The sequence below is a fragment of the Urocitellus parryii genome, chromosome 8 (genome assembly GCF_045843805.1).
Source record: "Urocitellus parryii isolate mUroPar1 chromosome 8, mUroPar1.hap1, whole genome shotgun sequence".
NCBI lineage: Eukaryota > Metazoa > Chordata > Mammalia > Rodentia > Sciuridae > Urocitellus > Urocitellus parryii.
This window is the reverse complement of record NC_135538.1, coordinates 69,519,615-69,536,946: the sequence shown is the minus strand read 5'-3', so window position 1 is coordinate 69,536,946 and position 17,332 is coordinate 69,519,615. Positions and strand designations below refer to the sequence as shown.

General features: G+C 35.0%; 1 protein-coding gene across 4 annotated transcripts in view; it reads right to left on the bottom strand.

The window, feature by feature from the left end:
- The window catches only part of Map3k7 (mitogen-activated protein kinase kinase kinase 7), a 64,562-nt gene extending 47,435 nt beyond the window's left edge, over positions 1–17,127 (bottom strand). For 2 of the 4 annotated variants that reach the window (XM_026410894.2, XM_026410873.2), the window contains exons 1-2: positions 16,652–17,127; positions 1,876–1,986 (exon numbers count right to left, since the gene is read on the bottom strand). In XM_026410894.2, coding sequence (XP_026266679.1) covers positions 1,876–1,986; positions 16,652–16,771 — 231 coding nt within the window. In that variant the 5' untranslated portion in view covers positions 16,772–17,127. Of the gene's footprint in view, positions 1–1,414; positions 1,480–1,875; positions 1,987–16,651 lie in introns of those variants that run through there. The other 2 variants (XM_026410886.2, XM_026410880.2) reach the window with 2 other exon arrangements.
- Positions 17,128–17,332: the final 205 nt, after the last annotated feature.

The following is a 17,332-nucleotide window of genomic DNA, read 5'->3' as shown; positions in this document are numbered from 1 at the left end:
ATTTGCCTCTATTCTGCCTTTAATCTTCTGCACTATTATCTACTTTATGCTACGGCTTATATTAAGTCCACTGAAGTCTCTAAATCTTTTTACTATATGCTACTAGAAAGCTTTGTCTCTCTACAGTCAACATTTACAGATTTGGGGTCCTAATTAAAAAACTAACATGACTCTTTACTATATTTATCATAAATATGTACTTATATTTTATTCTAGTAAGATTCAGACAGCAGATTATTTAAGCACTTATCCCATTTCCCCCCTAATATGGTAAAGGTCTTTTTTAAGGTATAAACTCAAAAGGATGGAAAGAATGTGAAATGAGAAAACAGAAGCACACATTTTGGAAGCTAGAAAGCTAATGACTAGCAATAACAGACATAATATATCTAAAAGAGCTGAAAACTGCAATTAGAAAAACATTAAGAATCAACCAGACTGACTGTTTTCACAAAACCTCCAAGAGATTGAGTGGTAGTACCAGACACCTATGCAAATGAGTCAGTAAATGGGGATAGGGAAGAAGTCGTGGAAAATTAGATCCCCAATTTCCTCCCCTAACCTCCAATAGCTCAATGACTACCTCAGGGCATCCAAACAGAAGACTAGAGGCTAATTCTTTAGGAACAGTACAACAAATAGCTTCTGGATTAGGAGACACTAAACACCAAAGTGGGTGTCTCTCGGAAGCAGAAAATTTAGATGGGAGAAGCTATAGGGGATTATAGTTTCTTATTATACAGTCTTAGAGAACAACTGGACTCTTTAAATTACATGTGTGTACAAGTTAATTTAAAAATTTTCCCATGCCATTATGATCTTTTGGACTTTTGATTCCTAGCATTTAACCACACATGCATCCCATCCATCTTTGTGACACTGTCAATGCAACAGCATATGATGACTGTATCTAACTATAAACAAAAAATTGGGACTAAGGTAAACTGAGTCTAGATTCCTAGAGCACACTATTAAAGATCACCTTCCTTTAATAATTAAACCAATCACTGGTGTTTCTCAATTCACCCAGTCAATTATAAATCACTTCATCATATCACAATTAAATTCTAATTTCTTTAAAATTAAAGGCATGTGGTGGTACAAGACAATAATCCCAGTGACTAGGGAGCCTGAATCAGGGGAATTGCTAAATATGAGGCCAGCCTAAGCAAACAAAATGAAACAAAGCTTATTTTTCCATGTTATACATTAAAAGGAAAAAAAGTAAGTATATTTTGAAATTCTGATTAAATGAGAACAGATATAAATTCAGAAGCTTTATAAGGTAAAGGTCACTAATCCATTGGCAAATGAGATTAAAAGTGTAAAGAACTGATTTAATCAAATATTGTGATCTATATACAAAACAATACAAAGTTAATATAATAAGGAATAAATCTAATAATATAATGACCTCATGATTACCAAACTTGTCTTCATCATCCAATCTGTTAAAGAACAGAACTGTAAATTTTCATGCTAAATCAGAAAAAAACAAATTTGAAGTTATTTTTCCTTAAAATAATCTCATTTGAATTTCTAAAAATATTAGGAATGAATGCATAAATTTCTTTTAATTTTCATTAATGAGAAAATTTTTTTTTCTATTTAAAAATTAAAATAACATGCCTTAAAATAGATGACATACTATTTTAATTCAGGGATGAATTCATTTAAATTTTAAGTTTATCCCTAATTTAAAATCAGAATTAAAAGTGTGAATGAAAAAATATTTCTATGGAACTATCTTTGTTAGTACCAAATTGATGTTCATGTACACAGAGAAATGACAATTGAAAAACGATGTCTTTGATAATATTAAATTCACAGAGTATCTCAGGTGAAGGATTACACAACAGAAATAAAATCTCTTACCTCTACAATAAAAGCTTTCCTCTCAGATTCACTTTCTATTTGTTTAATGGCAACATCTTTTGCTCTCCACTTAGCTTTGCAAACTACTCCAAATGCTCCTCTTCCAACAACCTAAATTAAAAGAAAAACCCAAAAGAATCAGAAGCAAATAGATTCAGTTCAAATAAACACCGGAGACAATCAAATCTGATTAAGAAAATTTTAGAAATCATCCATATCTGGATTTGCCACTGGGTAAGAAGTGATTTTAATTAAAGTAAAGAGATAATAAAATGTATTGTTTCAATCTGTAAAATAGATTGTACTGTTTCAATGGTCTAGACACCCCTTCATTCTCAAATAAAATCAAAAGCAACAAACCAAAACATTATTTGAAGGCATAAACAATGTAAAGCATTCTATTAATTACAGAAAAAATTGAAATAGGCAAGATGAATGAACAGAAGATGGTTCAGAAAAATAAAAAGCAGAAACATAATAATTATAATAAATGTTTTAAGCTATTGTATTTAAAAGCAAAAAATAGCTTTGAGTAATTAAGTAAGGATAGTGAATAAAAGAAAGGATAAAAAATATAATTAAAGATGCAATATTGAAAGATGGACAAAATGCAGTATTACCTATACAACAGAATATTATTCATCAGGAAAGAAACAAACTACTGATACATACAACACTACAGATGAACCTCAAAAATATCATACTACTAAAAAAAAAAAAAATACTAAGAGTTGGGGTTGTGGCTCAGTGGTAGAGCACTCGCCTAGCATGTGCAAGGCCCTGGGTTCGATCCTCAGCACCACATAAAAATAAATAAGTAAAGTGTCCAACTACAACTAAAAAATAAGTATTAAAAAAAAATTATACTAAGTGAAAAAAGCCAGTCCACATATGAGATTCCATTTGTATGCAATGCCCAGGAAAGAAAAATTTATAGTGTTATAAAGTAGATCAGTAGTTGCTTAGTTCTGAAGGTGAAAACTGGAATTAATGTAAATGGGTAGCAAGTATCCTGCAAAGATGATGAAATATTATAACTGATTTACTGTAATGGTGAACAACTGGGTAAATTTGCAAGTCACTGAACTGTAACATTTCAAGAGGGTGAATTTTATAATATGTAAAATATATCTCATTTTTAAAAATTAAAAATGATCAGCTGTGTATCCTATTACTGTCTGAAACTAACAGATATCACATGGGTCCATCACTTTGTCAAGTTGTTCTATTTTTATCTGAAATTTTCCATACTATAAAAATAACAATGGAATAAAACAAAATAAAAATTAGCTTTTATACCTGTTAGAACAACTCTCTATATAGCATATATTTTCTATGTAGACATTGAGCTCCATGCTTTCATACATCACCTTATTTACACAGCCATTGAAGGCAAGTACTAATGCTATCCTCATTTTACAGAAATTAGATTTAAATTAGATTTATAGATTTTATAATAAGTTAGATTTATAGATTTAAAGAAGTAAATTGACTTCCCAAGGATATGCAGCAAACAAATGGTACAGTGCAGTTTAATGCCAGGTAGTCTAATACTAGAATGGTAGCAATCCTAATTTGTAACACACATAATGTCCTCCATATGCCAGACAGCAGTTATGTCGTCTCTTGGAGGAATCTTCACTTTAGAGAAACTTACATAAAACTCTTCTATAACAAAGCTGACTATAGCTAGGATGATCAGATGATTTATTATCTACATAGGGACACTTTGTAGGGGGCATTGATAATGACTATACCAGACAAGGAACAGTTGAACATGTCTGTAATACCAGTCACTCCTTGACTGGCTGAGGCAGAAGGATAGCAAGTATGAAGCCCACTTCAGCTTTAGTGAGACCCTATCACAAAATAAAAAATAAAAAAGGACTGGGGATGTAGCTTAGTGGTAGAGTACCCCTGGGTTTAATTCCTGTACAGAATATAATAACAACAACAACAACTATACAAGGACAGTAATTGTAATCTGGAATGTATGGACACTCTAGTCATGGCTCAAATTATACTCCATAAATCATTTATGTATAAAGCCACCCACATGGTCAACCTCTGCTGAATGTTTACCTTGTGCCAGATATTCTTCTATGTGCTTTACATGCACTAACATGTTTCATTCTGCTCCATTTTAAAGGTAAGAAAATCAGGTCACATGATTACAAGATCAGATGGTCACATAGTATTCAGAAGTCAGGATCTGAAGCACAGAGCACATATTTTTCAGCATGCTCTATATGCAACTTTGCCTTAAGGAAACAAGGATGCCTCTAGGCAAAATTGCAAATTAGGCCAATATTTCTGGTAGCCAGTCCTTCCTTTGGTAACTTTCTCTTTTATGTTTCCTAACTCTGGACCTCAGGGTCCTCCAACTGCTTAGGCACTTGGTCTCTTCCAGACTTCTAGTAAGAGAAAGAAACTAACATGAATCATTTGCATGTCATCTAGTTACTTTACAATGAATGGGTAGTGGTTACCAGGCACCATTAAAATAATGAAAAGAGCATGCCCAGGGGTTGGGGTTGTAGCTTAGTTGTAGAGTGCCTGCCTAGCACATATGAGGCACTGGGTTTGATCCTCAGAACCACATAATAATAAATAAATAAAATATTTGGGGTTGGGGTTGCGGCTCAGATGTAGAGGGCTTGCCTAGCATGTGTGAGGCACAGGGTTTGATCCTCAGCACCACATAAAAATAAATAAAATAAAGGTATTGTGTCCATCTACAACTAAAAATATTAAAAAAAAAAAAAAAAGAGGATGCCCAGGCTCTAGAACCCAATAGCCTTGAATTTGCACATAGTCTCTATTTATTAGGTCTTAATACTGGGCAAGTTAATGTCCTTGAGCTTCTGTTTTCAACAGTAAAACAGAGATGCTTACAATTTTCTCAGTATATAACGATAGGGTCCACAAATGAAAATTAGGCATTTGTATAATACTACAAAAGAACAGTAAGTGCTTAGGGTTGGGTGTGAATCAGTGAACAGAGCTGTAGTACTCAAATTTTCTCTCACAGTAAATTAATATGGATAGTAAACAGGGCCTAAAAGTTTTTCAACTTTATGGCCACATCAGACTAAGAAGCTATGCATAGAAACCAGTCTAACTATAAACTAATGATTATAAAGTAATTTAATGTATTCTTCAACCATATATTACAATATATCAAAGCAACTGGTACTTAGTAGGACTCCCTTTCATTTTTCTATTCTGAGGAATGTTCACACAGGGATTTCAAACATCACCTCTATCTGTGGATCATGCATGCCCCTCTCAAAAAAATTGTGTAGGGTATATATGACCATTTGTGATCCACAAGTGCCACCTAGTGATGAGATGATATCTAACTCTGAGCTTTCAACTTAAAATTATGGGAACAAACTGTGGGCAAATGAGGACATAATAAATTTTTCCCTTTTGCTCAAGAAAGCAATTTTCCAGAACACCCTGAAATATAAAACAGGCACATTCATGATGAGAGCCTATGGCTTCAAGAAAACTCCATTCTCATTATAGTTTTAAGATATTTTATAAGCGGAATGAAATAACAGGATCTAAAACGATAATGAAAGGCAAGATGTCCAAGGCTGTACACATACATAGATATGACAGAAATAACTGCAATGAATTCAAAGGAGTAAGGCTATAAGCAGAAAGTCAATGCTTGAGAATTAAATTTCTATGTATCAAAAATGACTTCTTTTCCCCCAACAGTATAAATATAGATATATTTGGGGTAAAAAGAAAAAGTATTTGTAAACAAGAGACCACTATCTTCATGGGATAAAAGGAAGGTACAGAAGAAATTCAAGACTAAACAACAGTAGTATTTCTTTTTAAAATACTTAACAGCTGAAGAGAACCAAAACTCAGAGTCTATGATGGAGGTTAAAGACTTCATCCCCAATCTGACCTGTTCCAGAACAGGCTTAGGAATTCAAATGCAGAAAAAACTTATATTGGCCTCACCTACTCCTCACTTAGACCCCCAATAGCATGCAGCCTCACAGAATATGTCTTGCAAACAAAAGAAGATACAAATGAGTAAGAATAGTGGCAAAAAAGATAAGACAGAGGGAGACTATACCCCAAGCTCCCCTGGCCCCAGAACATGGAAGTGATCAGGAAAAACTGACAAAAAAGGTAACTGACAAAGAGTCTTCTGACAATGGGAAGGAAGCTATTATAGGGCAGAGTGTTAGGACTTATATCAGAGGCTGTTGAATGAAAGACTGCTCAAAAAAGGGGGGGCTTAATGCAGAGAACAGGCTGAGTTCCTGAGGATCAATGAAAGTCAAGGAAAAGGCCTAGTTAGCAAGCAGGGAGAAATGGGTGACAGCTACCTGAAAATGAGGCTTTATGAAAAGAGAATAAATGAACTTCATTTCTTTACTTTTTATAAAAAATAAAAAAGGACTGGGCCTTTTGAGGGCCTACTATATTCAGCTACTATTTGGTATACCAGAAATACAGAAGTAAAGACAAAGGCCTTGATCTACTGTGAAATATAATTCCTAATATATGGGGCCAGTGGAGGAGAAAGAACAATTAAAACACAAAAGGATGAATAAAAACAGAAAGCCAGACTGTTTTTAAAAAGCCACACAGACAATAAAAAACTACAAGGACATTATGACAAAGACTGGTGACAGCTTCTAAGTGGGTAGAACAGGAGCCCATCTGAGGAGGTTATTAACCTGATATTTGAATGATAAAGGGAATCAACCAAGATGAGGGAGAAGAAACAACTAATATAAAGTCCCTAAGAGAAAATACCCTTCTTATTCATAATATTTGAATTCTATCTATGGTCTAGGCGCTATTCTGGATTATAGACATAGCAGCAAACAAACCAAACTATAATCCTTACTCTTGCTGTATATTCTTATGAAAAGAAACTGATAGATAGGAAGCAAGGTATGTAAGAAAAGTATACAAAATTTCAGAAAGTAAGTGTGCTAGGAAAAAGAGGAACATAATTGTGTGTTTACATATATGTATGCACTTCCCCCTCAACTAATTTTAGATAGGCCTCACTGAAGAAAGGTGACATTTTACTAATGACCTAGAGAAATGCTTAAAGAGTGTTTAGTGTGGTTGGTGCCTAGCAGGGGAAGAGAAAAGTGATTTAAGACAAGGCTGGAGGGATAGGCAGAGGCTAGATCCTAAGTGGCCTATATAATACAAAAAGGAGTTTGGATTTCAGTCTAGGTGTAAGTGGGAAGGAGTGGAGAAATTTAAGGGATGAGAGGTGATAGGATTTCCATTAAAAAAATCATTTTAGCTCTTACGTGAATACATTACAGGGAAGAAAGAATATATAATAGATGTGTTAGGAACCTATTACAGCAGCCCAAATAAGAGATAGCAGCTGTGAGGGAAAAGAGTGATGGGGAGCTGGGATTCTGGCTCAGAGGGAGAGCGTTTGCCTTGCATTCTTGAGGCACTGGGTTCCATCCTCAGCACCATATAAAAATTAAAAAAAATAATAAAGATATTATGTCCACCTATAACTAAATAATAATAATAATAATAAAGGAGTGATGGCAGTGCAGAAACCTGAGGATACCAAGATAACAGGGCTTGCTGATGGTCTGCATGCAGGCAGGATAGGTATATAGGAAAAGAGATGAATCAAGAATAATGTCCAGATTTCTTACAGGATAAGAATGAAAAGCAAGTTTTTAAAAAATAACTCAATTTAGTCTTAAACATAAAGTTTAAGATACCAACTAGAGATCCAAATAGAAGTTTAAAGTAAGAAGATAAAAACATGAGCCAGGGCGTCTGTGAAGAAGTACGGGAAAAATACAAATGTGGGAGTCATCAGCATACGGAGGGTGAGGGTATTTCTTGTCAATTTCTCATGAAGCCAACTAGATGAGATTTAAAAAAAAAAAAAACCAAAGCAAAAAACAAACCAACATTTAGATATTGTAGTCTTTGGAACTATGTTACTTTGAAGCATTTCGACTTCTTGGGGGGTGGGGGTAGGTACTAGGGATTAAACTCAGGGGCATTCAACCACTGAGTCACAAACCAGCCCTATTTTGCATTTTACTTAGAGAAGGGGTCTCGCTGAGTTGCTTAGCGCCTCTCTGTTCTCCTGCCTCAGACTTCCCAGCCGCTGATTACAAGCTTGTGTCACCGCACCTGCCAGCATTTCAACTTTGAGAATACAACACTGGGAACTAGCAAATACTAAGAAGGAACAGTCAGCCAGATGGCAAAGCAGAAGACTGTCACAGAAACCAAGAGGAAAAAAAAAATGTTTTCAGAATAAAGTAGCTATAAGAATAATGAAAGCATTAAGCCAGTAGCCCTCAAAGGGCAGTTTTTGGTTCAAAAGCATTAGCATCACCTAGAAATTTGTAAGAAATGTAAATTATCAGGCTCCTACTCAGAATTACTTAGTCTAAAGGTAGGGCTCAACAGTGTGTTTTCCCAAGCCCTCCAGGTAATTATGATGTTTGGTAAACCATGCATTAGGCTACAACATCAACAGCATAATACAATATTCCAGTGGAAGCCCTCACATAGACCAAAGAGTCCTCCTTCTCTTGCTGTATTATTTACATAAGTTTTCTTAAGCACCGAGACATCATGCTGGGCAGTAAAAAGGGAAAAGAAGGGCCAGCATGCCTATAATCCCAGCAATTTGGGAGGATGAGGCAGGAGGGTCCCAAGCTAGAACCCAGTCATGGCAACTTAGAGAGGCCCTAAGCAACAAAGCAAGATCCTGTCTCTAATAAAATATAAAAAAAGGGCTGGGGATGTGGCTCAGTGGGTTCAAGCATCCCTGGGGTTCAATCCCTGATACAAAAAAAAAAAAAAGGAAAATATTTATGACTGAAGAACGAACTCTTAAGTAGCTAAACAAACCTTGATTGCATCATATAGCACTCACAAATGTGATAGAATTTAAGTCTCATCAGAACCCTATGAATATATTAGATTTTTTACTTCCACCTTAGGAGAAAAACAAGGCTCCAAGAATTGAAGTTATCTATTCAATATCACAGAATCAGTAAACCACGATCAGTTTTCAGATATGTCTCATGAAGCCAAAATAATGGAGGCTCCACAAACTTCAGTCCAGTGCCCTATACAAAGGAAGCATTAGAAAAAGCTACTCACAAGTATGTTACTACCAAAAACAAGCAACTTTTCAAAAGATTATATTCAAATTAGACTTTTAATAGTTTAGAAAAGGGTTTTTTAAAAACCTCATATTTTTAAAGAAACAAGCAATTTGGGGTTAAGAGAAGGCGTAAATAACGGCTTATGGTAATCTCCAAAGATGGCTACCGTCAATCTCTTCTTTCTCTGCAATTTCCCAGTTGAGGAGTTAAATCCCTTAAATCAAGTCTAGCCAAGGACTACTTTAATCAGTAGTGTGATTCAAGTGATATTTTACTTTCAAAACCAGGGTTGAGGAAGCCTAGCAGCTTCCATTTCCTTCCTCTTGGAACCCAGCCATGTGATCTAAGAAGCCCAATTGATAAGGATAGGTCACATGGAGGGCAACTGAGTGTATGGTTGAGAATCAAGTGATCTCCCAGCAGATACTGGCACCACTCAGCCAGAAAAAGAGTGAACTATCTTGGAGGCTCTAGCCTAGTAAATCCCTAGATTACAGTAATATGTGTTAAGATACAACCAAAAGTGTATTCATTTTGACCCAGAAATTGTGCTTCTGTGATTAATTCTAAGCAATAATCAGAGAGGTATGAAAGGACTGTTCATGTTAGTTTGCAGTGTCAAAAAAAAAAAACCGAATCCACCACAATATAATCAATAGAAGACTAATTATGAAATATTTCCATCATAGCATTATTCACTAACTCCTCTTCTTCTGTCCAAATCTTACATGCTAATACTTTCTAGGGCTCAGTCTTTGGCCCTTTTTTTTCTTAATGTGCTCTCTAATCTCATGACTTCACACTCTTAAATATTCTTCCCATCCAAAAGTTTTACCCAAGATGGAGATATATTTAAAAGTGAAAGGCCAAGGTTCTATAGGTATTTCAAGTCTAACATGTCAAATACTGACTTCATTTTCTGTCCCTTCCTTTTAGCATATAGAAGTTCACTTGACTTTGATTAAGTAGATTTGCAAATTATAAAACAAACAAACAAACAAAAAAACTCTTTTTGCAGGGAATTGAACTCAGGCACACTTTACCACTAAGCAATATTACCAGCCTTTTTATTTACAGTGGCCCAGTCAGCTCTTGAACTTGTGATCCTACTGCCTCAGCCTGGAACTATAAACCTGTGTCACTGCATCTAGCATATTAGCTTATTTTAATCAAGCCAATCCTCATATTCTGGCATGATTGTATTTGGAAAATATTTATTGTAACTTGAGACATAATTAGACAATATTATGGAAGTATAAGTTTTGCTGTTATTACATCTCCCATTATTTAAAAATACTGAATCTATTTTTGCATGTCTTATACATATTTCATACACATACCCAAAACAGTAAGTGTCTTGCTTTACTACTGGGAAATAACCAAAACCATGGAAATGACTACTGTAATAGGATTTACTGAAGAATAAAGTCTACTATTGTCTGTATTCTAGTCCTCTTGGGCTAAGAGCACTCTGTAGATATGGAAAACATTACAAGTGTATTGATTTTGTTTTTTAAAAATCTATACTTTTAAGAAAAAAATTTAAATACCAATAGCTTGGTAGCATATTTACTTATTACATTGAGAATATAAAATGGTGGAGAATATCAGATTCAGAGAAATCGTCTTGCCTGTACTATGACATGTCATACCAAGAAACATGTAAGGAAATTACATACATTGTTAGAGAAGGAATAGGTCAAAGTTACAAACTGCAGACAGCAATCCAATGTTTCTACTGACATAACAGATCAAGAGAAGAGAGTAGCAGGGTCACTACTGAGTAAGCATTGGCCAACTGAGACAAACAATGAAAAACATAATATTCAAATTATAAAATACTGAAAAAAGTACATTTTACTTAAAACTAAATTTCTAATTCAAATTCACAAATCAAATATACCTCTGGATTGTATTCATTATCTGAATAAATATAATGTATTTCTGAAACATTACCAGTAACAATTATTTTGAATGACTGGTTTTCCCCAAAATTAATTTTATCAAGAGTGTAAAAATGAGAAAATATCTAAATTTTAAGTATCCTGAATAAATCTACAGACTCAGTTTATTCAAATCACTATTCATTCAAAGTGGTACACCTACAAATAAACATTTCAGATATTCTTCACAATCTCTCATCTTTGTAAAAAACAGAATATAGGAGTGCAAAGAGGACGTTGACTATAAAAGTCAATTTAAGAAATATTTCCTTCTAAGTTAAAATATTTTAGATTAATTCTTTTATGATATGCATTCCCCCCTCCCTGCCATGGTTTAGTCTTCTTGGTTTTGGATTTATAACTTTAGTCTCATTAAAAATTTAAAAAGCAGATTTAAATTTCTTAATAAAAATATAATAGCAATATAAGAGATGGTATAAGAATGTTAATGTAATTACTACTGTAAGGAACAAAAACTAAAATCAGAATTATTTTAAGAAAGCAATTTTTAAAAAACTGACTTCTTCAGGATAAAAGATTACTCCATTCCTTCATGAAATTAGATTTTTTAAAAAGACATCAACTAAACTAAATGGAAAAGGATGTATACCTTTGTGCTTTTAATTTGCTATTAAATAATTCATCTTAATTGCCCCAGTTTGTGTTATTTTTAGTTCAGTGACTATAGCTGTCAGTTTGGTTTGGCTCTGTTATATGGACTATGTGAATGGACCCCTGGCTATGTTGTCATGACTTTGGCTAGAAATCTGGAACATGACAGAACAAGCATAGATCATACATTTATTAGTTAGGACTTGGGGCCTCCAACTATTTCAGAACTTCAATATCTATTAATAAACTGGCAGAGTAGAACTGCCATCTGCTGACAAGACAGACTTGATAACATAAAAGGGGTGATTATTCTTTCTTTTGAATTTTCCATGTACTCTTTTAAAGCCTGCCATAAAACTTCTGACCTGTTTAATAGGCCTTTCCTTCAAATAATATGCTCAGGTTACCTTTTAAGCTACACATGCACAACACAAAAATTATCTCTGTAAGCTACTTCTTTACCATAATAACCATTCCAGATTTCTATTGAAATCAGTGTTCACTAAGTTTCACATGGTAAAGTTTATTGATTATTTTATATATCCAGCATTAAATAGTGACTAACAAATCTACAGACTCAGCTTATTCAGACCACTGTTATATATATGTGTGTGTGTGTGTGTGTGTGTATTTATATAAACACACACACACACACACACACACACACACACACACACGATTGAGGGTTTTTTCTAGTTGCTCATACATTTATAATTTAAACCAATAAAATTTACATCATTGTACAAGCTCTTTCTACATTTCCTCTTCCCAGTAAGTTTTAGCTTTTGAAACAAAACTTTTGTGTGTGTTTCTCATAAGACTTAAGAACATGTTTAGTGACTGTATGTGTCCAATATGCTTGCTCATACACTATACTTGTGATCCACATTCTGGATCTCTCCTTTTTACAAAGCAACCATTGTATATAGGGTTTTAGTATTTCAGTAAAGGTCCACCAATACTTGGCTTATGCATAGCACCTGGCCCTTGACTGCATCTTTTACCTCTGTTAAACAAAAGTATTCGCTAAGTAGAATGGAATATAATAGAATCAACATTGGAATAAGAACCAGATCTCATTTCCAGTGTAAATGCTACCTTAGTCAAATCACATAACACATCTTAACCCTTGTTTTATTATATGTGATATAAGAGATCCATATAGGCATTTAATTGTCATAATTATGCTGTGATAATTTTATTTACTAATTCAACAAATATTTAAAGAGAACTTTCTAGATTTTAGGCATTGAGGTTACAAATGTGAATTTTGCTAAGAGGGATACACAATTTCTGTTTCTGTAAGTGCCATGAAAAATAACAGAAATGAAAAGATCTAGTTGCAGGAGGAGTGTTTCTCTAAGGAAGGGACATTTGAATAGTGAGGAGACAAAGACATTCACTCTGGGCACAGGAACAAATGCAAAGACACTTCTTTGTGAATTTCTCAACCCATGATGATGGTCACTTTATTCAAAACCCTAGTTTAAAACTTGTCCCCACTCAGTGGAGGCTTCTGCAATTAACTTTTAAATTATGGTTTATCTGCTCAATTTACACCATATTCATAGTTTTAAGTTCATGGTTCTGAAAATTTAACTAACAGTTCTGTTTATTCTAGTCTCATACTGAGTCAGATATTTCTAAGAGAATCCTAGGATTCTTCTATTCATGCTCCACAGAACCTCAGTAGTATTGTTCACAGAGAATGCTTGTTAAATGCTGGGGACTAACTACTATAAAGGAAATGAGTATTATGTATTTCTATTCCCATAGTAAGGTTTCATTATCAAGTACATCAGAAAGAACTAAAGTGACATTGTAAATCCAGTGGAAAGAGCATATGACTCATGAGCAAGAAATCTCAAATTCAATCCTCAGTCCTACCATTTACTTACAGACATGGCTTTTGGCAAATAAAACTTCATAACCACTTGTTAATACCTATAAAATGGGGATTTCATTTGACCTGTCTATCCAAAATTAATTGGTCACCAAGTACATTTCACGGGATATCATAATCACTGTCTTTAAAGAATTTCTAAGCTTACTGTGGAAACAAAGTATAAACACTGGAAACAACGAACATGTTTTCATTTGAGAACTGGAAGAGATATGAAATGATCTTGTCCAATCCCTTACTTTATAAGAGAAATCACAGGCCCCCAAAATGAGGGAACTTGCCCAAAGTTACAGAAATATATTATGGCAGAATCTATAGCATCAAAATTTTCTAAATGCCCAGTCCAGCAACCTTTCACCATACTACATTGTTTTTATCACTTCTTGCAACCTTATCCTCAATGTACACAGTTCACAATTAATTCTAACACTCTCTACACTCAAATCTAAGAAGATAAAAATGGACTTTAAAAAAAAGTAGGTAAATTCCTGAGGTTGAGAACTTACATAAATTTGATAGAACGGAATTTTAAAAATGCCCAATATATTACTGAGCCACAATATTATGCAGTGATTAAAAGCAGCTGATTTAGAAATATTTTTATCTACTAAATTATTATAATTGACCTGTGGTTGGAATTTTTTAGTTTCTAATTATGTTGATATAATGCTGATTCAATTATATATTGAGAAATACAGTATATGATTTTAATTTAAAGGTGATACATTTGAACATATATAATACTGAAAGTAATGCAAAACATTTTGCTTGTTTTTTTTTTTGTTTGTTTTTAGTCATCTGTTTTCCTACTCATGATTTAACCTAGAAGCAGAATCTAAAGTTGAAAAATAGAGTACCCCTGGTGCACCATGGATTATATAACACTTTTAATGTGTGCAAATGAAAAATAGGATAGAAATGATGTCACAGTCTCAACATCAGAAAGATCTGAAATAAATCTGCAATGTGAAAGTAAACTTGGTACTAAAAAGTAAGAGAACAAAACCAAAAAACTCTAAATAACTACCTAAAAATAGAAAAAAAAGTTCATCTAAAAACAAAATTCTTCTTCCCAAAATGTCTTAAAATATATGAGGCAGTGGTGATGGTTGAAACACAAAACCAAAAAAAGAGTCTTGGAAACAAAAACCTAACCAGAAGTGAAGTGGCTTTTGAGGAAAAGCATCAAATTGATAAATGTCTCTTCAGCACATACTTTCAAAAAGCAAGAATACAAAAAGCTTTAGAAAGTAGCGTGCAAAAACTAAGGTTTCAATAAGCCAATGAAGTAAGTTTGTAAAATGACTTGGTAAAGCACAAGTTATTATTATATAACAATTTGTAGTCTCCAAGCATAGTAGTTCACCACAGAGTAGACGTAAATGCTTATTTAAAAACTGCAATTCTTGTATTCTGACTCACTGAATTTTTATTCTTAAAAAAGAATGTTAGCCATGAAAGCTGGATCAGCAATCCATTTCTGAAAAAGGAATTTAACATAGCCTCAATGAGAGGAAAAAAAGATACCAAAAAATATTTTCTTTTCTTCAAAATACAAGTTGTCTTTTAGTCACACAACCTTACAGCAGGTCACTGTTCCTCACTGGAACTGTTTTCTAATATGTGTCAAGCAATGTGTAGGATGATACATATACTGTTTAATCAGATCCGCTATAGACAAAATATAAATTTTACCCTTATTTTGTAGTTAAGGAAGCTACAGTTAAGGAATTAAGAAGCTCAAATAAGTTAAGAAACGTGCTTCCAAATCGCACAGCATTTATGATATATTGAACCTACCTTTAATGCCCCAAATCTTGCTCTTTTCACCAAACTACCTTGTAAGATGAGAATATTCTCAAGGAATACAATGTTCTCTACAGGTATTCTATGTGATAAAAATATGTAATCCAGTAATCCATTATTCTTCCAAAACATGCACGGGGAATAATTTACTTGTTAATGCTAATTAGCTTACTAATTTTAATCTGCTGCTAATGCAAAGTAACTTTAGATTTTTAAAATAAAGATAACTCAGAGTTCATACTATTTTACTAGGACCAGCCCTATGACACTTGCAATATAAATTAAAAATAATAAATGGTAACTGTATGAAACTATTCACAAAGTTTTAACAAATTCTAAAGTGTATTTAAATATAGTTACATTTTTTACAGTTTTTTTTTAAATATTTATTTTTTAGGTGTAGATGGACACAACACAATGCCTTTATTTTATGTGGTGCTGAGGATTATTTAACCCGGGTCCCACCCGTGCTAGGCAAAGCGCTCTACCGCTGAGCCACAATCCCAGCCCTAAAAAAAGTTACATTTTAAAAAAACTTTTCTAAACTTTATGATCCTCAGAACCGTATACCCCTCTGTGAATTTGAAAAGTGGCAACACATTACAGATACAATGAACTACCTTTTCTAAAATAAATTAGTGCAGAATAAAGAATGGATTCAATTTTCTAACAGCGATTTTTGGTCTGATGCAAAATTCTGTTTGTCACTATAATCATTAGTTATCTCTTTTAGAATATGCTACCTGAAACACTTTTTCATCATAGACTAGTTTGTTACTAACGGTAAAGTTCATCAAAATTGGCCTAATTGGAGAAAGAACACTTAATTAATATTATTAGTATTGCCCTATGGTATCGGATAAACTGAGAACCATTTTGGTACTGCGGGGAACATTTTATTAGACTTGATTATCCACAAATTTAAGAAATATTTATTGAACATCCCTAAATAGCAGGCACTGGACTAGAAGTCCAACACAACACAATCTTTGGCCCTTAAGAACACCAGGTCTAGCGAAATGAAACTCCACAATGGCCACGGTCTTCGCTGAATTTACAATACTTACAGATGTGAGAAGTGGTGGACCATACTCTCACCAGTTCATTCTATTTAAGGTGAACCAAATCCAGGCACCAGAGTATCAAACTCAAACTTAGTAATGAGTGTCAAAGAAAGGGGAAAAACTACCAACGAGCAGTTAATCTCAGTCCTCCACACCTCATCTCCGAGAGGCTGTGAGGGCTCCCGGGTGAACCCCTAGAATTAAAGGGATCAGGGAGGCGCCTTCAGAGCCGGGACCCTGCAGAAGCGGGGGCGGGCCACGACCTGCACTTCGGTGACCCGCCTCGCTCACCTCTTCCACCTCGATTTCCTTGTAGTCGATCTCTTCAAAGTTAAGGACCTGGGAAGGGGTTTCGATCATCTCACTGGCCGAAGACGAGGAGGAGGAGGAGGCGGCGGAGGCTGTAGACATGATCCCTCGCGGCGCCCGGGAGGGCCGGGGACGGTGCCGCCCGGACAATCCGGGTGAGACCCGTACCCAGCCGCCTCCGGGCCGACCTTCAGCCTGGGGCCGCACAGCCCTGCCACCCCGCGATCCGTGGCGGTGGACTAGGCAGCGGCCACTGCCGTGTCCCGGCTCCGGCTCCGCTGCGTTTTCCGCTGCCGGGCCCCGCCCACCACACTTCCGGTTCCGATACGAAATCGGAAACAGGAGGAGGACTATGAGGGGAGGGGAGTAATTTGTGGCTTGGAAAGAGAAAAGAAGAACTGGTTGAGAGATGGGGTGGACAAGGGTGAGAGGCTAGCTCTTGGACCTGTAGAACAAGTTTCGCGAGACCCTTGTTAAAAAGGGCTTCCGCAACAGGGTGATCCCGCGAGATCTGAGATGGTGACGCAATTAAGGTGCGCGAGCGGAAGTGGAGAGGAGCAGGACGGAAAGTCTTTGTGGTTGGTCTTTTAAGAACCAGCGGGAAAGATGAAACCTCCCATTTTGTCTGTGCTTAGTGAACTATGTTATCCTTCAACTTCCTCT